The sequence below is a fragment of the Nicotiana tabacum genome, chromosome 10 (assembly GCF_000715075.1).
Source record: "Nicotiana tabacum cultivar K326 chromosome 10, ASM71507v2, whole genome shotgun sequence".
NCBI classification, from domain to species: Eukaryota; Viridiplantae; Streptophyta; class Magnoliopsida; order Solanales; family Solanaceae; genus Nicotiana; species Nicotiana tabacum.
Window position 1 is genome coordinate 135,466,550 of NC_134089.1, and position 23,014 is coordinate 135,489,563.

Sequence of the window (23,014 nt, forward strand, 5' to 3'; positions counted from 1 at the left end):
ATAACCAATTTTTTTTTTATATATATATATATATACATATATATGGTAGTTTTTTAATTATTTATACATATATATGGTAGTTTTTTTAATTATTTTTATTTTTTAGATATATTTAAATTAAAAAGAATAACCAATAACTAATTTAATAACTAATTATGCCATGTGTCATTCTATTGTTCTGCCATTTGGCTTTATGAGGTGTTTTTGTCTTCTGCTTTTAATTATAGATTTATTTTAAAATAATTTAAAAACTCCAACTTGAAACTACTCCCACCCAATTTGAATGGGTAGTTTTTTTTATATTTATATTTTCGTTTTTTATATAGTTAATTATAAGATATCTATATTTATTAATTCAAATAAAGTAATCAATTAATATATATATGAATATATTCATATATATGGTAGTTTTATATTTTTTTTTATTATTTTCGTTTTTTATATATATTTAAATTCAAAAAGAATAACCAATAATTAATTATTAACTGAATTATACGATATCTTTTTTTATTTTAATTATTTTAAAACTCCAACTTGAAACTATTCCCCGATTTGAATGGGTAGTTTTTCTTCTGTTTTTTTTCCGTTTTTTATAGCTTTATTTATTTTTTTGCTTTTTGATTTTAAAATAATTTAAAAATTCCAACTTGAAACTACTCCCACCCAATTTGAATGGGTAGTTATTTTTTTATATATATATTTTTTATTTTTTTTATTATAGTTTATTATAGTTAATTATTAATATAGATATAGATAAGAAATCTATATTTATTAATTAAATTAAAGTAACCAATTAATATATATATAACCAATTATATATATATATATATATATATATATATATATATGGTAGTTTTTTTAATTATTTTTATTTTTTAGATATATTTAAATTAAAAAGAATAATCAATAACTAATTTAATAACTAATTATGATATGTGTCATTCTATTGTTCTGCCATTTGGCTTTGTGAGGTGTTTTTGTTTTCTGCTTTTAATTATAGATAGATTTTATTGTTGCTTCGTACCATTATTAAGGTGCAACGGACGCGATAGATATTGAAACATATGGATTTTCCGTTATTTCTATTTCATAAACGGCATTTGCTGTGATTAACCCATTACTCCCATTTCAACTGAATGTGTAGCTACAAATCTCTGTTCTAAATATAGTGTTTCTGGCTAACGGTTTTACGCATCAACCGCCATGGTTTTTATCAATCTTCCTGATAACAAAACCCTATCCCTAGACATTAATCCTAGTATAAGTTCGCTCCAAAACCTAAACCTAAAAATTCATGAAAATTTCCACATCCCAATCACCCAACAGTTTCTTTTTCTTTCCTGTCGGCGGTTACTCAACACCGACGTACGGTTATCCGATCTAGGAATTTTCCCTAATTCGACTCTAACCCTACACGTTCCTCTACTCGGAGGTATGCAAGCACCAGCGGCACCGAAAGCCCGACTCGATTTCCTAAACACAAGGCCTCCTCCGAATTATGTTGCTGGATTGGGCCGTGGTGCTACGGGTTTCACTACCCGTTCTGATATTGGGCCTGCCCGTGCTGCCCCTGACCTCCCAGATCGTTCAGCTGCTGCTGTTGGCGGCGCTGCACCAGCAGCTGGCGGCGTTGGCCGTGGCCGTGGCAAGGGTGGTGCGGGAGAGGAAGAAGAAGAGGATGATAATGAGGAAAAGGGGTATGATGAGAACCAGAAATTCGACGAATTTGAAGGTAATGATGTAGGGTTATTTGCTTCTGCTGAGTATGATGAAGATGATAAAGAAGCTGATGCTATTTGGGAAGCTATTGATCAGAGAATGGATTCAAGGAGGAAAGATAGAAGAGAAGCTAGGTTAAAGGAAGAAATTGAGAAGTATCGAGCGTCTAACCCGAAGATCACGGAACAGTTTGCTGATTTGAAGAGGAAACTGTATACATTGTCGAGTGATGAGTGGGATAGTATACCTGAAATCGGGGATTATTCATTACGAAACAAGAAAAAGAGGTTTGAGAGTTTTGTGCCTGTTCCGGATACCCTTCTGGAGAAGGCTAGGCAGGAGAAAGAACATGTAAGTGCATTGGATCCAAGGAGCAGGATAGTTGGTGGCATGGAGACACCTTCAGCGCAAACGCCCGTCGCTGATTTGACTGCTGTGGGTGAAGGGAGAGGAACCGTGTTGTCGGTGAGGTTGGATAGGATTTTGGACTCGGTTACTGGACAAACTGTGGTGGATCCTAAGGGATACTTGACTGATTTGAAGAGCATGAAGATTACTAGTGATGCTGAGATTTCGGATATAAAGAAGGCTAGGTTGTTGCTTAAGTCGGTTACTCAGACAAATCCGAAGCATCCTCCTGGTTGGATAGCAGCTGCTAGACTGGAGGAGGTTGCGGGGAAGATGCAGGTAGCGAGGCAGTTGATAAAGAAAGGTTGTGAAGAGTGTCCTAAGAATGAGGATGTTTGGTTGGAGGCGTGCCGTTTGGCGAGCCCCCTTGAGGCTAAGGCAGTGATTGCTCAAGGTGTTAAAGCAAATCCTAATTCAGTGAAATTGTGGATGCAGGCCTCAAAGTTGGAGGAAGATACAGCAAATAAGAGCCGTGTTTTGAGGAAAGGTCTAGAGCATATCCCTGATTCGGTGAGGTTGTGGAAAGCTGTTGTGGAGTTGGCTAATGAGGAAGATGCTAGACTTTTGCTTCAGAGGGCCGTAGAATGCTGTCCATTGCATGTGGAGCTGTGGCTTGCTCTTGCTAAGTTGGAAACTTATGAAAGCGCAAAGAAGGTACTTAACAAAGCTAGAGAAAAGCTTCCTAAAGAGCCTGCCATCTGGATCACTGCAGCTAGGCTGGAAGAAGCCAATGGGAACACTGCTTCTGTTGGGAAAATTATTGAAAGGGCAATCCGGGCTTTGCAAAGAGAAGGTTTGGAGATTGACAGGGAGGCTTGGATGAAGGAGGCTGAAGGATGCGAAAGAGCTGGTTCCCTTGGGACTTGCCAGGCAATAATAAATAACACTGTTGGGATTGGTGTTGAGGAAGAAGATAGGAAGAGAACCTGGGTTGCTGATGCTGAGGAGTGCAAGAAACGGGGTTCGATTGAAACAGCAAAATACATTTATTCACATGCTCTTACTGTATTTAGAACTAAGAAAAGCATCTGGCTTAAAGCAGCACAGCTCGAGAAAAGCCATGGCACCAGGGAGTCACTTGATGCACTGCTTCGAAAAGCAGTGACCTACATTCCAAAGGCCGAAGTTCTATGGTTGATGGGTGCCAAGGAGAAGTGGCTTGCTGGTGATGTTCCTGCAGCTCGAGCAATTCTGGAGGAAGCATTCGCTGCAATTCCTGATTCTGAGGAGATATGGCTTGCTGCTTTCAAGCTCGAGTTTGAGAACCGTGAGACAGAGAGGGCAAGGAAGCTTCTTGCTAAGGCACGTGAAAGGGGAGGCTTGGAACGGGTCTGGATGAAGTCGGCCATTGTGGAGAGAGAGCTTGGAAATGTGGATGAGGAGAGGAGATTGCTGGATGACGCATTGAGGCGCTTCCCCTCATTTTTCAAACTTTGGTTGATGTTGGGACAGTTGGAAGAGAGACTTGGTAATTCTGACAAGGCAAAGGATGCCTATGAGTCTGGCATTAAGAATTGTCCCAATTGTATACCCCTTTGGCTGTCCCTTGCGTCGCTAGAGGAGAAGATGAATGGGCTGAGCAAAGCTCGAGCAGTTCTTACTATGGCCAGGAAGAAGAATCCTCAGAGCCCTGAGCTATGGCTTGCAGCTGTGCGGGCTGAAGCTAGGCATGGATACAAAAGGGAAGCTGATGTTCTGATGGCTAAAGCATTGCAGGAGTGCCCCAATAGCGGCATTCTATGGGCTGCTTCAATTGAGATGGCACCTCGTCCTCAGAGAAAAACCAAAAGTTCTGATGCTTTAAAGAAGTGTGATCATGATCCACATGTTATTGTTGCTGTGGCTAAGCTGTTTTGGCAGGAGAGGAAAGTAGACAAAGCAAGAAATTGGTTCAACAGGGCAGTGACCCTTGCACCAGATATTGGTGATTTCTGGGCATTGTACTTAAAATTCGAACAGCAGCACGGAACAGAGGAGCAGAGGAATGATGTGTTGAAGAGGTGCGTCGCCGCAGAGCCAAAGCATGGGGGAAAATGGCAAGCTACAGCCAAGGCCGTAGAGAACTCTCATGAACCAACAGAAAGCATTTTGAAGAAGGTGGTAGCCACATTAAAGAAGGAGGAGAATTTGGCTGAAAATAACAACAACTAATCAGCTTAGTGTGAAAGTCTCTGTACTTGATAATCTTAGAGCGATTTATAGGTTATAGGCAGTAGTTACAACATCCTTGTTTGAGTTGCTTCGAAGTATTGTATCTTGGTTGTGTTTCACCTGATGTGTAAGTTGATCTGAATGTTGCAATTTTCCATTCCTCATATTATTATAAGGTCAGCAGGGATGTTTCTCATATTGTTCTCAAGTTTATGTTTCTTGTTGTATTTTATTTTAGAGACGAATGTTATGATTCCCTTTAAAAGGTTTATTCAATGTTCTGTATTTCCTCTATATCTCATATACCTTTTTTTTCGTAGGCCTTTTTATGTTTTTATCAAAAATCTCATACACCTTTTTATGTAAGTTCCGTTTTTCACGTCACTCGTGACATTTGAGTTAATGAAGTTCAAGGCAAGTTTTAAAGTTATGCGTGGATGTGGACATGCCTATTATATTGACATATGTAGAGAGATGAGTTAGTGGGATTCTAATGGGTTGTTGTTGTCGTATGTAGAGAGATGAGATGGAGTCAGCTTATCTCTTAACAAAACAGAAGAATCTCTTTTTTTGGTACAACCATTTGATGGGTTAATTATGTCATGCAGTGTTGGTGATATTCATAATTATCAGAGACCGAGACAAAGAAGACATTCGGTCTCTATGCTTTTTGAGATAATACCATACCGACGGAATGAGAGAACTTGCTAAGTTGACAGACTCGGTAGCTTTCTGTTTTTCTCTTTCTTTCTATGGACATTATTTCAGCAGTGATACCATTCTGGTAATTGAATTGTTTTCACACTTTGCATTGTGTTACTTTCAGCGCCTGTAATGACCCACTTTCTAAATCCATGATCATTTAATTACCATGTGTAATTTTGGTTCTGACAATAACATTTTTCATATTCTTTTGATATTCCTTCTCCTTAAATTTACATGTGGTAATGTCAAGCATGCAGGAAATCATCTTAGTCTGTGCTAAGAAGTACTTTTGAAGTTCTGCGCGTGCTCTATATTAGTTCATTATTTGATGATGGATTTACAAGATTCATTAATCAGAATCCTCTATTGGTTTACGGCAATGATGTCAGAATTTTCTTTCTTTTGGTTGTCGGTGAATAAAGAAGGTATCAACAGTGATACAATTTGGTGAGGTACAAGCTTAAGCATGTGCTGGTGGCGCTCCTAAACCCCATCTTGCAACTGCACAGGCAGTCAAGGCAAAGTTAAGGATCACAGAGAAAACTCACTCTAGAGATGATGCCTTAAGATGTGAATTTATCTACAAGGTGGACCAGAAACTTGATAAAGACTTGAGAGCTGTAGCATCTATTTCCTTGTAATGACTAAGAAACTTCCAACACATGGCTGCTATTCCAATAACCTGATATTTGAATGAAATCCTACTCGTTCCTCTCAATTTCATTTCCCGTTTCCTATCATCGAACCTGGCAATGGCACCTAGGCATTGAATGCTTTTGCTGGGAGAGATGGAGTACGTACATTGAGTGCTTTTGCTGAGACAGATGGAGTATGTAATTTTGAAAAACTGCCACAGACCTATAATCTCTTTTCTTTCTGGGAAGTTTCTCAAGGTGTGACAGAGTAGTCTAACAGATGTTGTCTTAGATTTTTAAACCTTCAGTACTGTGGCAAAATGGAATACTGGAAAGACAATGATGATTTTACTCCTCTGAAGGACGTGTAAACATGAGGTAAGTTCTGCTCATGAAAAACGAATCCAGGTTCTCCCAAAAATACATCTTTTACTTCTTGTTTATAGCTTGACAAGAGAACTTCCCAATATGATGCTTCTATCCTTACTCGCCTGAGTTTCTCGTGGTATTTTGTGCAGTTGTCTTCCACCTCAGTTCTAAATCAAAGGTATAAACTCTCAAGTGTGCTTTCTTGTGCCCGATATATTATCATAAAGCAGAACACTAGTTGACTATTTAGCTAGTTCGCCCGAGAAATCTCATTCGCTTATCCTTTCTATGTCTTGCAGCTAGAGCATCATTTTGAACCTTCCCGAATTGATTCGTTATCTGCAGCTTCTTCAAAAGTAACTTCTTTCTTTTTTATCCTCAAGCAGCAAGTGTTAGTAATTCATGTTTCCTGTGAAGAATGGAAAAGGATAACTACTAGATACCTTCATAGGAAAAGGAAACTACCAAACGCAGGTTTCAATTGGTTTAGTTTTGTTTCATCAATATTTGCTGGCTACTCTTTGGACTTTGGTAACTTAATGAACAGCTAAAATGACTGTAATACTTTCAATAACCATGTTGTATTCCTGGTCTTACTTTTTCCTATATGCTATGAGAAGCCAATTGTTTTCGTTTTCGGTTCTCGCTTAGTCTATGTGGAGCTCTAAATCAATCAATCACAGCTGCACTGGAGTTCCACTACTTAATAGTACTAGATTTGATTACTAATTTGTTACGTGTTGGAGGAAGACCACAGAGTCCAATAGCTTTTTACCCTTGGCTGTCCGCACTGCATGCACAGGTATTATCAAGAGAATGGGTTGTGATGGGATGTCAACCGTTTTTGCAGGGAATGCATAGATAAATCAATGAGACTGGGGTATCTAATGCATAAAGTCAGTCTTGTGATTCAACTAGTCGTTAGAAGCCAAGAATTACCTGAAAACTACTCTGCATTTTAGTTATAGTCGCGCTTTTACAGGAATAATGAATACCCTCCTTGCCGCACACATAGTGCTAGCCAACAGTCACTGAGAGATTATCCTAGATTTGATACCTTAATTGAGGCAATATATCCGGATGTTGAGAAGTACGAAGAGGAGGTATTTCCTTAATTAATATTGTGCAACTTAATGAACCCCCTCCCCCGCCTTTAAAATGGAAAAAGAAGGGACACTACGGGAAAAAGAAGAAATACAAAACCACTAGAGGCCTCTATTCCTTTCCTCTTCTGTTTTTGATGAAACTTGTCTGTTACTTTTTGGAATATCTTGTTTCAGGAGCTTGTCTTTCTTGAAGAGGAACGGGCACTCAATGAACAGGTCAGTTGAAGAAGCACCTGAAATTCTCATTCTTGAATGGACATGTATTTGTTTGCATGTTTTTAGTTCTTGTTTTCCGTCTATCCTCTTTTGTTTACAGAGTCAAAGTTGTTACTGGAACAGAACACACATATAGAGGTGATCTATGCATAGTCATTACAGGTCCATGCATGTTGAATTTAGTTGTTATGAATTAATAGAACTGAATCTATTGATGATATATTCTCTATAATGTAATAGATTCTGTTTTCTCCCTTTTATCACTGAGATCTAAAAGATGTCATTCTACAAAAGAACTCTTATTTGGAAACTAGGACGCCTACTATGGAGCTGCGTTCTTAGTAAATGAAGTTCTTAATGTGTCCAGTATAAGCTCTTTGGTAACTCACTCCAAGTGCTCCTATTGACACAACATGTTAATCCAACTTTAAAAGGCTATGTTCTCCTTGTATTTGAGAATCTGAGAATGAAATGGAAGATTTTTTTACAATTGTTTGTCAAACACTTGTTCTCATGTGTGATAATATGCCTATCCGATAGTCCAATTCACTTTAATGCATACTAAGTAGATTATAAATAACTGTGCACATAAACTGTTAATTGCAATGGACGTAGATATATATTTAACTTTTCTTTCATGATTAACACTTCACCATATGTTTTGGGGGCTAGACATATAGACCTGATACATGCCTTGTGTTTTATTGAACAGATTCAAGCATCCATTGCCCAAATTTCTCAACGCCAATCTGAAGCACTAATTAAGAGGTGCAAAGTTGGAAACGACATAGCTGCTCCCTCTGCACAAAGAACATCTCCCAACTATCACAATGCTTATTCAAGAAGAAGAAGAAGCAGTCAGGGGACTGAACCTGAGCGATCTGATCCAAATGAGAGTGAAAATGATGATCATGACAGGAACAGAGATTCACAACTCCTCCCCCCTCCCCCCCAAAAAAAAAAGAAAAGAAAATGATGAGCACAAACCAAGTTTAGGAAGCGCAAAGGAGCTCCAGTCACCCAGACTTCCCGTTCACTGCCATTTGGAACTATTCAAGCATCCACTATTAACCATTCAACCTTAATGGATGCATCAAATATGGTAGCCCGGGTTATCAGTGGGTCCAAGGTTACTCTGCAAAGCTTGCAAAGGCGAGAAATTTTTGAAGGAATCAATCTAGAAGCCCATTACATAAAAATCTGGCGATTTGGAAATAAAATGAGGAATCAAGTTCAATTATATTACAACAACAACAACATACCCAGTATATTCCCACATGTGGCGTCTGGGGTAGGTAGTGTGTACGCAGACCTTGCCCTTACCTTGTGCAGGTAGAGAGACTCTTTTCAAGAGACCCTCGGCTCAGGTCAAGTTCTATTCTGTTATCTTATAAAATTTATGTTTGTTGATGTTTCCACTAAGTCCCATTTTTTTTGTTGTGGTTTCAGATCCTTGTTTACATGCAAAAGAATTCTGAGGTATGATGATTATATAGTTGTTATGTGAGTTTCTTGATTCGGGTTTGTAGAAGGATGAGGGCAGGGGAGAAAAGAAGATAGGGGTGTATGTCCATTGTAGAACATGTGGAACCAATCTTTAAGAATTGTTTTAGTTTTGTCTGAATAACAGTAGTCCGCTGCTTTCCAGTTCTGCAGATATCTATCCTTCCTTGTATAAAGAATTTAGTGTTTTTTTTTTCTTTTTCATTTTACACAAGTTTTTGGTTTGCTTACTTACAAGCATTGAGATGTGTTCAATCTCCTTAGAGCTACAGTAATTTATTCAAGGAGATTCCGAATTGATATATCTTCATGAGCACCATGTCACAGAAACAGACACTAGATTTGTCCTTCTTCCAACTCTTCCCCCTTTTTTTTAATAACTCTCCCTCCTCTTTTTATTCAGTATACCAAGCAAAAAGAAAGAAAGATATACTTGTTCCCTTCCAATTTGTTTTATATGCTTACTATATAATGAAAACTTCTGTCTTGATCCTAGAAGTATATAATTTGGTTATAACAAAATTGAAGGCTGTTTTGGGAAGAGAATAAAGGATGTGGTTGCATGGCTTTGCCTGTTGAGTGATTGCAATGTAGTAACTTTCTGTTCTTCAAGCAAGACCGAATGCATTATGTTGTTGTATTAGGAGATATCTAGTATCTTGAGGTTTCCATTCAATTGTGTATCAGCTCAGGTTGGACTTGGGAATTGATGATATTTTGAACTTCGATAGGGGAATAATTTACACTATATGTGGTAGGCGAGCTGTTTTAGAGCTTGGATTTTTCTCATGCACTCCATATCACATTACTGACTGATAGATCATAAATGTCTGTGCCAATTCTGTAGTGTATTTTCATACCTAATTTTTTTTATTAATTTATGCATTTGTACTGCTATTCATATAGCAAAAAAACTTTAAAGCTGAGAAAAGAAGATGCCAACTGAAAAATTCTGAAGAGTAACAAGTAGTGCGTCTAGCTTTTAATGGGTATTTCGAAATGCCAGAGTCTTTTTATCTTAATTTGGCAAATGGCGTGATGGATCATAGACTCTTTGTTTGATCAATTCAGTGCAGGTATCTCCAGTTTTATACTTGCTGGACCAACACTTGAAAATGTTATGCTTACAAATCTTACATTGAGTAGTTCATATCTTTACCAAGAATACCTACTTGAAAACTCTATATTGGTGAAATTAACCAACAAATACCAAAAAGTACTTGAGAAATGAACTCTAGTGATCTCATATATACATCTTCTCCTGACTTGGATGGGAACAGAAAGCCACGCCCTTGCCAGTCCATTTAAGCCAGTCCAACAAGCTTCTCACTGACCTCCCATAGCTTTCGTGCCTTTTCTGCATCACTGGCTTCTTTTGAGAGCTGGTTCTCAAACGAGGAGGAGGTGTTGTTCCAACTCCAGTAGACACCAGACTTTGAAAGGCTTGGATCACGTACGACCTGAATTTAGCACGGATGTTTCAGTGGTATTCTTCATGAACTAGTTTATGATTCAGTCTGTGAAAATGCAAGGGATAAAGGTGTCCAAGTTTGCTAATTTTGACTAACCTGTGCAAGTCTTTTTCCTGCTTCTGCTTCAGATACATAGCCTTTGGTAATGTACTTCTGAAATGGTGGGAAGAGAGCCCTGAACAAGGGAATGTGATTCCTAAACAAACCAGTTTCAGCAATGCAGCCGGGATAGAGGGACGCAAAGGCAATGCCAGTCTCCTCGTGGAAACGCCTATGAAACTCTTGCATGGTAAGCATGTTACAGACTTTGCTGTCTTTGTAGGCTTTGGCGCCGTCAAATTCTCCTCCATCAATCATGGGTGAGCAGTTTAAACTATTCAACCCTCCTGATAGTCCTCGTAGATCTCCAAGATTAGCCTTTGGCGGTACGTTTCCAGCCAAAGTGTTTGTGTTTCCTGATTCAGAAAAATTAAGTCTTAGAATCATTTTGGGTTTCCTTTAATATGGAAATTCCTTTAATATGAAAATTCAGAAGCCCAAAGAGCAAAAAAGTGTTTGTCACTATCTTATTTCTGTAGGGCATCTATGAAATCTATCATGCTTCCATCATATGCTGTCCAGCATTTTAGTGATGTATCATGAAATATGTGTAGTTTCTCGATTCTCTGTCTTGTGTATATCTAAGTATGTTAATGCTTAATTACTTGTAAAAAAGAATATCTAGATATGCTAATTGTGGAGTTCTAGCTTTGCAGCATTGATAATTTGTTCCTAGCTTACTGGTAGTGACCTGAAATTAAGTTGCTCAATGAAGTCGAGTATGCTGGACATCAGAGCATAAGCTACCAGTTTGAGACCAGTACCTGTAATGGAGCCAACAATTATAAGGCGCTTTTGTGGGTAATCTGATTGCTTGAGGTCATCTAGCAGCAACCTTGAAAGCAGGAAATGTCCAAGATGGTTGGTACCCACACTAAGCTCAAACCCGTCAGCAGTAAAAGTTGGCTCTTTAGCAGTCGGCAAGTACACTGCGGCATTGCAGACTAGCGCATCAAGTGGCCTCCCTGAACGTCGGAAAGTATCTACAAATTGGCGGACGCTTTCAAGGGAAGCGAGATCCAGATGCATGACAGTGTAGTTTTCCTTTGGAATGCCCACGGATTTTGCTGCTTTCTCAGCCTTAAGGAAGTCCCTGCAGGCCATTATAACGTGCCACTCTCCTGTTTCACCTATAGCCTTTGCTGTAGCTAGTCCTAAACCAGAGGAGGCTCCGGTAATTATCACATTGCCTTTCCTGAGGGTTTTCTTCTGTTCTGAGGTAGACTGGTTGACTGCTGGTGTGGTAGCGGCTATTTGTGCTCTAATAGGTACAGCTGCTATTTTCTTTGTCAATTCCTATTACATGATATGCAATGATATTAGTTTATCTCATTCTCTATAATTCTATTAAGCAGTACATATGAAGTGAGAAATGTTAGATAACCAAAACCGTAAAAAGACATCAGTCATACGTTCTAAATAGACCCAAAAAAGAATTTGGAACTCTTAAACATTTGTACTGCTTATGCAGCTTGAAAATATTGTGATGACCTCAAGAGGTAATCTTTCTTCTAAAATGGCTGCACTCTGCTAAGTATTTTGATATTCCTAAAATGGCTTTCCATGAGAAGGGGAGCTTTGGAGTAACGGTGAAGTTGTCTCTATGTGACCTATAAGTCACGGGTTCGAGCCGTAAAAGCAGTCACTAATGCTTAAATTAGGGTAGGCTGTCTACATCACACCCCTTGGGGTGCAACACTTTTCCGGATCCTGCATGAACATAGATTGTGTTGGGCACAGGGGCAGATGTAGCTTGAAAGTATTGGGTTCATCTGACGCAGTACTTTCGATGCGGCATATAAATTTAAGTGTAAAAATTCACTAAAATTTCAAGAAATAGTATATATGAACCTATAACTTAAAAAATACAATTAGTTTGAACTCATAGAGTTTAAATACTCTGCTTGTGCACCAGGCTGCCCTTTTAAAATGGCTTTCCGTGATGAGAACTTACTCTAATTGTGCTTCTTGGGATATAATATACATGTTCATCTTAGTAGAGAATTATTCAACAACTAGCACTCTAAATATAAGAAAACTAAATTTGCAGACTGTGTATAATGAGTGGGGTACCTTGTTCCATGCAGCAGGAGGAATGAACTTAGATTTTTGATTGTAAGATAATGCAACTCCAAAGAGGCTACTGTCCTTGAGAGTAGCACATGATTTACCCTGCCACAATTGGAAGATGTTGTTAAAATTTCAGGTGAGTAATTAAGAGAGCCAAGTGTTAAAGAGCTGGAAAATTTGCAGCCCACCTCTTTGTGGATAGAAAATGCAGAAGGAAGCAGAGATGCTGCTTGGAGAGCCATTTTTGAACCTACTATTCAATGGTTTTTCACTCAACTCTTGTTACAACTCTATTATGAAGGTGGTTTTGTGATTTTTGTAGTTTGAGCTGGAGAGTGGGTTTGGAAGTTTGTGTTCTTCTATAAAGGATTGTACTATTAATTAAGGAGAATGGGTTTTGGGGCAAGGATAAGATGGTAATCTGGAGATGCCATGTCAGCTTCCTCTAACCAATCAATGCTTGAGTTTTGGATTCTCCTTGATATTTAGTTAAAGTATTTACTGGCAGCATATGCTGATAGAACTGGGCTGGGCCAAAATGTTATATTTGTGATACAGGAACATTACTTCTCAATTTCTTTTAAAATAAATTAACGTATTTCGGACGAAAGACATCAAGGAATATGCTTAACGAGGAATGATGCATATAATATAACCTAAGGCAAAATAACTACTACTAGGACATAAACTAAGGAGAAGATCGACAAGGGAAAATAATCCAAGTGTGACCATAATATCCAATTCAATAACGAAGGGGACATCACCAATTTAATACAACGAGGACATCAGTGATAGACCTTTCCGCCCCTTGTGTAATCTTCATCCTTAGGCTAATACTCTTTCATTTATGTGAAGGTATTAGACCGTGCACGGAATTTAGGGAAAAAATAAATCTTTGAAACGTGTTATTTTAAATATGTTATGATATTTTTTTAATTCAAAATCATGTCATTAACGTGAAATAGGAATTCTAAGATTAAGTTGTTTCCAACAAACAAAAAGTATTCTTTTCGGAATAAACTACGAAGAGGAGAACGTCATATAAAATGTGGTGGAGGGAGTAAATTATTGGGCTTGCCATAATTTGCCCTTTCATTCTTTTTCCTCTTTTATATAGGTCTCAAGTATTTTTGGAGTTGTTCGTCGGGGGTAGGATGGACTTCTCAGATGACCAAGCGCTAGGCTATTTTGGGGATGGAAATAGCATGGGCCAATTTTCGGACTGGTAATTGAAAAATAGCTAGTATTTGTGAAGTCATTAAAAACTAACCATTATTTTGCTGAAACGCGGAAAGTTCTAGCATAATATATAATGGATTATAGAGCTCCTGCATATAAATTTCCAGCATATTATGATGGAACTCCAGTACATTATAAAATTCCAGCATATTATGTAGGAAGTTCATATGTAAAAAATTCGAACTCCAGCATATTATGCTGGAATATTTACGAATTTTGAACAGTATTTTTGTTCAGATTTATCTTTACATGAAATGTGTCTAAATTTCGATTACTTTTGAAACTGTGACTATTTTTCAAGGAATTTTTACACCCTATAGAAAACCTTAGTACCCTATTTATTTTAAATAAATACCATTTTAAAATATTACATCCTATAAATACCTTTTATCCTTTATAGCAAAAAAATCTAAATAGAGTTACATCCTACAATTAAGGCACCATATATGCTAAATATTATTTTTCTCTCCCTTTTTGTATTTTCTCTCACATAATTATCGCGTATCTGCAAACCCCAATACAATCTCTCTCTATTTGCATACAACCAGACTCTCTTCTCCCACAAACCCTAGTTTCTTAACTCTTCTCCCACCCAAATTCTCAATTTTCTGCTCCGTGTCACCAACGTTATCATCAGAAAACCTTAAATAAGTCATAACAAGGCTGAGGAATGAAAGTGGAGAAGAAAAAAAAAAGAAGGATTTTTAAGAAGTTTGTTTGTAAATCTACGAATTACTGTAGACGCCATAGCTGCAGAAGTAGAAAGGGAAAAGAGGATAGGCCACTGTCCGACGGGTTCCATTTTGAGAAAGCCTTCCAATGCTTTATGCATCCCTTGAAAATCTAAACCCAACAAAGGGTTTTTGTAGATGTGTTACGGGGCTGACCAGCCGGAATTAATGGTTGGTCGCCGGCCGGCGAAGCCATAGGCCTGTTTCTCTCTCTAGATCGCCCAAATCACCTATTTGTATTCAGTTGTATTCGAATGTATTCTTCAGCTGTATTCACTTGTATTCAGGTTTAATCAGTTGTATTTAACTATTTTATTCAGCAATAGTTAGTTGTATTCAAGTGTTTTATACAACTGTATTCAGTTGTAGTTAATTATATTCAACTATTTTATTCAGCAGAAGTTAGTTGTATTTTGTTGCATTCAAGAGTTTATTCAGCTGTATTCAGTTGTATTTTTGTTGTATTCAAGTATTTTATTCAGATGAATTAAGGTGTATTTTGTTGTATTCAACTATATTATTTATATGCATTTCTCTTTATTCAGCTATAATCTTTATTATGTATTTTTCAAATACAGATTAATGAGGGATCGTTTTAGTTCGTTGAGTTAAATTAGGAGAATATCATGTGATTTTATTTCCTTCTGTTTTTAGCGCATATACTTTACTGTATTTAATGTTAATGTCGCTTGAATACAGCTAAATACATGTCAAACTTAGCTGGAATTCCAGATTGTACGCCTATATTTTTGGTTGTATTAATGAATACAACAGCTTAAATACATGAAATACATTGTATAAAAATATAAAAGGTATCTATAACACGTAATATAGCAAAGGGTATCTATAAATGACTAATTAGGCCAAAAAGATGGTGCTTTATGAAAAATTCCCATTTTTCAATTACCAGTTGTAAATCTGGCTATTTTTGAATTTCACCCTTTTTTTTAGATCCTATTTCATTTTTCTAGCAGAAATTGAAACAATTCTTTTGAACACTATTTTTAATGGAATTTTTACATTTCTATGCCACATAGGAAACCTTATTACCCTCAATGTTTAAGGTTTGACTTAATTACACTTAGTATACCAAATTATCAATTTTATACCATAATTAATTAAGGGTATAATTAATTGTACATTTTTTACTCCTTAATTAAAGGAATCTGCACGTTTCTCTCTCCTAACCCCTCAGTCCTACCCACGTTTTACCCATACCCACGTTCTTTTTACTATTTTCCATCTTCTGAAACCAAATTCTCCCTCTAAATTCACAGAAAATTGAAGAAACCCTTCAACAAAGTTGGTTCCCCATTTTACTCCAGTTGAAGTTCATCAATGAAGAACAACAAAGTTTATCAAAATTGAAGTCAAATCTTCAAAGTTCATACACACATTTACCTTCAGCTTCAAATTTTCTCAATGAAGAAGAACAAACCTTCAAAGAGACAAGAGAGCAACAATTCCACCATTGACAGCCATTAAAAAGCTTTGAAGCTTTGAATTCAAATTTGAGTTTTCAAAAATCATTATTTGTTTTGATTGGATGTTGTTGTAAATAATTGGGAATATGTTTTGGAGTTTATATCTCAATTTTGAGAGGTTTTGGTGAAGATTTAGACTTGGTTTTGGCTGAATTTCAGATTGAAACTCGAAGAAGAAGAAGAAGAAGAAGAAGAAGAAGAAGAAGAAGAAGAAGAAGAAGAAGAAGAAGAAGAAGAAGAAGAAGAAGAAGATTTGTAGCAATTGTAGAAAAATTGTAGACTATTTTTTGCAGAAGATTTGTAGAAGTTTTAGTCGTTTTTGATTTGTGAAAACAGAAAACAAAGCATCTACAATCAGAATACAAATAATCTACAATTTATCTACAAACTGGGTACAGTGAATTTTAATATCTCAATTCTCATTCAATTGTAGCTTAATTGGTATTTTCGACATAATTGCATTTTTTGCATAAGATTTTGTAGGAGTTTTAATCGTTTTGGATTTGTGAAACAGAAAACAATGCATCTACAATCAGAATACAAATAATCTACAATTTATCTACAAAATATCTACAAACTGGGTACATTGAATTTTAATATCCCAATTCTCATTCGATTGTAGTATAACTGGCATTTTCGACGTAATTGTGTTTTTTGCAGAAGATTTGTAGAAGTTTTAGTCATTTTTGATTTGTGAAAACAGAAAACAAAGCATCTACAATCAGAATATAAATAATCTATAATTTATCTACAAAATATCTACAAACTGGGTACATTGAATTTTTATATCCCAATTCCATCCAATTATAGCATAATTGTGATTTTTGACATAATTGCGTTTTTTCATAAGATTTGTAAGAGTTTTAGTTATCTACAATTTCTGCAATATGTCCTCTTTTTCTTCTTCTTCTTCTTCTTCTTCTTCTTCTTCTTCTTCTTCTTCTTCTTCTTCTTCTTCTTCTTCGAGTTTCAATATGAAATTCAGTCAAAACCAAGTCTAATCTTCACCAAAACCCCTCAAAATTGAGATATAAACTCCAAACCATATTCCCGATTATTTTCAACAACACCCAATCCAAACAAATAATGATTTTTGAAAACCTAAATTTGAATTCAAAGCTTTCAAGCTTTTTAATGGCTATTAATGGTGGAAAATATCTGGAAGAATATTTACTTCCATAATTGTAGCGCGCCTAAATAGGAATATCTGGAAGAATATGATTTAATCTGATTTACGCCAAATCTTTTTAGAATATTCTGTTCCTCAATTTTAGCTCGACAAATTAGGAATATTCAACTACTATTAATTAGTATTTAATAATTAGTATAATAACTGTAGAAAAAATGTGGACAAGGCGGGTAAATTAGAAACTATGCACATTTTTGGTAATATGATTTTATATATGATATAGAAAAGAAAAAATCTCTTTTTTAATTAAAATAGTGTGGACTTGGAATGTTTCTAATTAACTCCTCTCGACGTTTCTCTTGTCAGATGCAATAATCGTAAAAATTGTCACAATGAATACACAGTCAAACAAACATCTAAATAAAATATAGTCCTATGTTTATGGATGATTGTTGAATACTCTAGAAGTTTTTAAATATCAAAATTTTATTGCCCGGTCCTAGGATTTTGTTTTTGTCCTCGCTCATAAACACGCTCAATCATATGTCAATATCTCTGTGTATACTTAAAAGAGCCTAACTTCTATATATTAATTATTTAAATGATATAACTATGCGTAAATGTTCATATAAAATAGAATATCAACCTAAAATAGAAAATAATTACTTGCTATAACTGTCAGGGTCGTCCCTTGTCGGGCCAGGCAGACGGATCATGATTGCTTCGAGTTCGAGAGAAATCTAACTGCTTGTTCCGTAGTTACACTTTTTAGGTTTCAAGTGAGACGACAACGTTCTTTCGATATCTTTAGACCGTTGCGGCTGTTTCGGAACCGAAATGTCGTTTGGCACTGAAGCGTTGTTTCGTGGTTACCGCCATTATGACACACGTTCCTGAGAAACCGAAACGTTCCGTGCCCTATCAGATTCGATTAGCGACTCTTGGGTTTCGTGTTTGGGAAATTTATGTCTCTTATAAATAGGAGGAACACATCGTTCGATTGACACACTCCTTTGCCCTTTGCTTGAAAGAACTATGTCTTTTCTTTCCATTGTCTTTTTGCCACATCATCTTGACAAAATGGCTGGTGATTCCTCTCGCACTGATCTCCCTATCACAATTCCGGCACCGGAAAATGTTGCTCCGGCCACTGGAGGGGCAGAAGTGGTGGAAGATGAGGAGGTCCCGTCGGTAGTTGAGATCCTGCCTCGCCCTGGGAGACAATTGACCGACTTCTTCACTCACGTGTGGGGTGGAACCGGAACCTATCCACTCCATCATAAGAGAAGAAGACATTGCAGAGTTGAAAGCTCGGTGGGGAATCCCCAATTACATTGATATGCGGTCGGCGGAAGGGAATGACATAGTCCATTTTGACCGCCCCGGGTACTGCGTGTTCTATGCCTACCCCTTTCTTATTGGATACACACTTCCTCTCCCTCTGTTGGTGGTGGATTTCTGCCGTTTTTACGAAGTATGCCCCGCCCAACTTTCGTCGTACTTGTACAAGCTGTTCCTTATGTTGCTTAAGTTCGCGGAACTCGCCGGTCATGAGATCACTTTGGATCATATGCTCAACATCTTCGCCCCTCAACTTATTCGCGGCACAATGATTCACATGCGTCCTCGGGGGTCGAAGAGTCTGGTGGTGAAGATGGACGACAGGACTAACCGTCATTTCTACGAGAATTATTTTTACCTGTGAACCGAGCACATTGTGGCAAATCCAACGGGATTTCCTGAGAAGTGGAACTTTGCGCGTAAGTATCTTGTATTTTTAGTCGGTGAGATGCCCGACCATTTTCTGTTACGGTACTAAACCTTATCATGTCTTTGCAGCTGAGAAATTGCCCCCTCCGTCTGTCGAAGGTATCCACGAATGGGTGAGTGCCATCCTTCCCCATACGGTGGGGGTTCGCACATGGTCGTCCTTTTATGAAAGATTCGGACACAGGCCCCTTACAGGTGAGATGTCATTTCTGTTTGCCATTCTTCCTCTCTTTTTACTTAGTTCTTATGCGACGTTTGTCGATGCAAGGGAGAGTGCGGAGAGCGAGGGCTCCTCCGTTAGCTTTTCATCAGCCTGCATCATCTGCTCGCCCGGCTACAGCACCTGCCACTCGGTCTTCGTCGAGGGCTGCTTCAGTTGAATCTGCAGTTGTGGTTATTCCTGCGGAGCCCGCTTCTCAAACTGAAGTCCCCACTCGTGTCGCTCGTCCGACGGGTGGATCTCCCCGTGTTGAGGAAGAAGAAGGGTCGTCTAAGAGGCGACGAGTGGAATTCGAGTCAAACCCTCCAACTGGACGACTCTCCCTTGACAGGACCTGGGGCGGGGATTGATACCACTCCGCCCATAGAAATGGAGTTAGCCGTCGCATCTGCTCCGTCGACGGAGATTCCTGCCGCTGTCGCTGATCAGCAACCTGCTGTGACGGAGGGCCAGATTTCTGGGGCCACTGCAGTGGTGTCGGACGTACCTTCGTCCTCCGCACTTGGTCGTGCTTTTTCCGCTGCTGAAAGAGGAAAGCGCGTTGTGGTCGACGATTATGAATCCGAGTCGGACCTTGATCCTGACGATATCAGGATGGTCGAGGAGGGTATTACCCACTCAGTGGTTCGTGTGGGAAACCCGACCCGTATTCTCGAGATCCCTTCGGATGTTAATCTCTTGGGGGATACGAAGGATTTGGTGCCGCAGTTCGACATGTTGTGCTCCGCTGCCGAGAACGCGGCTCTCCGGAACGTTCCTGACAGCGACTTGATGAATGAAGTGGCCGTTATTGGCTTGAGAGTATGTTACGCTTTTCTTTTATACTTCTCTCATTTTTCTTGGTGATATGGTTTTGACCCATCTTCTCGTTTTTCAGACGTACATAGTGGAAGTAAAGAGTATGCGCAAGGCTGACATTCGGGCCAAGATTTTCTTGAAGATGTTGGAGAAATATCGCACAAGTGCCGTGAGATGCACGAGCGGCTGAGGGAGAATCCAGGTGCTCGATCCCTCGGCGAGGAATTGGAGAAGAGAGACCAGCAGTTGATGGAGGCGATTCGCAGGAATAGTGTGCTCGAGGAGCAGCTTCGCGCGAAGGATGAAGAGCTTGAGTTAGGCAAGGGGTAGCCGCAGAGTGCGAACATCTGCAGGGGAAACTGAGTTTGATGCATGCCGAGATGGATCAGAATCTTATCAAGGTCGAGGCGATGAGTGCAGAGTGGATGGGAAAGTTGGACGAGTTGGAAAGGAAGGTTGCCGGGTTGGAAAGTATCGAGAGTTCCTGGTCAGCGGCTTCGGCAAAGGCGGCGGCTTTAAAAGCCACTATCTGCGTTCTCCAGTCAGAGCAGGAGTCGGAGAGGGCGATGGCCACACTGATGGAAGCGAGGCTCGAGGAGCGTATAAGTGATATTGACCGGGATGCGTCATCCTTAGAAGATTAGGTCGCTGCGCTTGAGACTGAGAAGGAGCAACTGTTGGCTCAAATGGAGTCTTCCTCCGCTGCGGTTCCCCGTCAATTGCATGAGCTTTGGGTTCATGCCGAAGCCCAGCGGGATATATACAAGAGTTGTGGAAAGCGAGCAATGTTACTGAGGCCGCATACGAAGGAGCGTGGGCAAAGGCGCGAGAGGCTCGTGTCAACTGTGGTTATGACTCTGCGACTCCGGAAGCCGACGAGGGCGCTGATGATGATGAGGGAGGACTTCTTGGAGATGGTGATTATGATGGCGGTGATGACGCCGAATGAAGAATGTCTTCTTTGTCTATTCTCAATTTCAGTTCAGTTTCGTTTTTTTATTTGTTCGTCGTCTGTTGTCGTTGTTTCTTTCCCCTTTCCTTTTCTTTCTTTTTTCTTTTATTGTTGGCTTGGGCCGTATGTAAGCTGCGATTGTTCGCGCAATGACTTTGTATAAATAAGAGTTTTTCGTTATTTGCCTTGTACTTCACCTTTGTTTTTGCTGTTTATGGCTTTGGTGCGAGGTAGATGCCCGTATGGCGAGTCCCAGTTTTTCTTTCCCTTTATATTTCCTGACGGCTTTTGGCGTTAGGAATATTTCGAATTTTCTCTTTGGCAATGGCCCGCGGTCTTGAGGGTGTGATTTTGAACTTATCGAAATAGTAACCCGTCGTCATTCGATCGAGATCGAACTCTTCTTGTTGGCGAAGGCCCTTGGCCTTAGGGTGTTATTTCGAACTTATCGAAATAGTAACCCGTCATCGTTCGATTGTAGTTGAACTCTTCTTGTCGGCGAAGGCTCTTGGCCTTAGGGCGTTATTTCAAACTTATCGAAATAGTAACCCGTCATCGTTCGATCGAGGTCAAACTCTTCTTGTTGGCGAAGGCCCTTGGCCTTAGGGCGTTATTTCGAACTTATCGAAATAGCAACCCGTCGTCGTTCGATCGAGGTCGAACTCTTCTTGTTGGAGAAGGCCCTTGGCCTTGGGATGTTATTTCGAACTTATCAAAATAGTAACCCGTCGTCGTTCGATTGAGGTCGAACTCTTCTAGTTGGTGAAGGCCCTTGGCCTTAGGGTGTTATTTCGAACTTATCGAAATAGCAACCCGTCGTCGTTCGATCGAGGTCGGACTCTTCTAGTTGGCGAAGGCCCTTGGCCTTAGGGTGTTATTTCGAACTTATCGAAATAACAACCCGTCGTCGTTCGATCGAGGTTGAACTCTTCTTGTTGGCGAAGGCCCTTGGCCTTAGAGTGTTATTTTGAACTTATCGAAATAGTAACCCGTCGTCATTCGATCGAGGTCGAACTCTTCTTGTTGGCGAAGGCCCTTGGCCTTAGTGTGTTATTTCGAACTTATCGAAATAGTAACCCGTCGTCGTTCGATCGATGTCGAACTCTTATTGTTGGCGAAGGCCCTTGACCTTAGGGTGTTATTTCGAACTTATCGAAAAAGTAACCTGTCGTCATTCGATCGAGGTCGAACTCTTCTTGTTGGCGAAGGCCCTTGGCCTTAGGGTGTTATTTCGAACTTATCGAGATAGTAACCCGTCGTAGTTCGATCGAGGTCGAACTCTTCTTGTTGGCGAAGGCCCTTGGCCTTAGGGTGTTATTTCGAACTTATCGAAATAGTAACCCATCGTCGTAATTTATGCTCGTTAAACTTTTGGTCTAGCTAGTTTTAGATTACGCACTTTGCGCATGTTCCTTTTGTCAAAGTAAATATTTTTTTAAAAATTACATAAATAATGCTAAACAGTGTCTTTGAGTTATAATAAAAAAAAAGTATAAATTTCTAAAAATATATATTTTGATCTCATATCCAGTGCAATGAAAGTCTTTATCGTTTTATAAGAATATATCTATATTATATTAAAAGTACGAAGGCACTTAGCGAAATATCGTTCGCCTTTTTTACCCTTTAAAACAGATTTTACATTAGCCAAAATTGTAAATTAAGTTATTTTCCTAATATTTAGGATTTTAAAATTAATTTATATTTTTGGTTATTAAATTTTTCCTAATTGAGCTAGGTAGAAAGTCCTAATATTTAAGGCTTTAACAGTTTTACCTTATATAAATTATTTTTTATTTAAATTATGTAATATAATTATAATTCCTTTCATGTTAACTTTATAAATATAGAAAACTTTAAAATAAACTAATAATTAAATTATTAAGGTCTGAGCTGAAATAGGGGTAATCGATCTTATTGAAACTTTTCATTGTAGCTCCCATTAACTGATGGGAGAGGTTGATTTACATGTTCTTCTTTGAATGCTTCCTCCATCCTTTTGTTATGGAGATTACAGAAAAGAGAAAAATGAGAAAGGAAAAGAGGCTCCCATAATCGAAGGTTCTTGATCCGACGCTCTATTACGCTATGTCTGTCTTGGTCGTCCTCTAAACGTCATTTCTTTTTGGCACGACGGGTGTCGAGAATGTTGGAAGTGGAATAGGTCATGTCGTCTTTCACTGCCTTACCGCCTAGACGGGACGTTGGCCATCTCGACAGCAGCGGTCAGATTTTGAC

General features: G+C 38.7%; 2 protein-coding genes across 2 annotated transcripts; one reads left to right on the plus strand and one right to left on the minus strand.

The window, feature by feature from the left end:
- Positions 1–1,062: 1,062 nt before the first annotated feature.
- LOC107791059 (protein STABILIZED1-like) lies at positions 1,063–4,572 on the plus strand. The gene has a single exon (XM_016613052.2). The coding sequence runs from the start codon at positions 1,204–1,206 to the stop codon at positions 4,276–4,278; it is 3,075 nt and encodes a 1,024-aa protein (XP_016468538.2). The 5' UTR covers positions 1,063–1,203; the 3' UTR covers positions 4,279–4,572.
- A 5,279-nt stretch (positions 4,573–9,851) lies between these two features.
- Positions 9,852–12,773, minus strand: LOC107795891 (protochlorophyllide reductase, chloroplastic-like). Its single transcript, NM_001325612.1, is given in 5 exon segments — positions 9,852–10,272; positions 10,381–10,739; positions 11,148–11,679; positions 12,457–12,555; positions 12,642–12,773. Coding segments are annotated over 5 exon segments (1,200 nt in total). The 5' UTR covers positions 12,696–12,773; the 3' UTR covers positions 9,852–10,116.
- Positions 12,774–23,014: the final 10,241 nt, after the last annotated feature.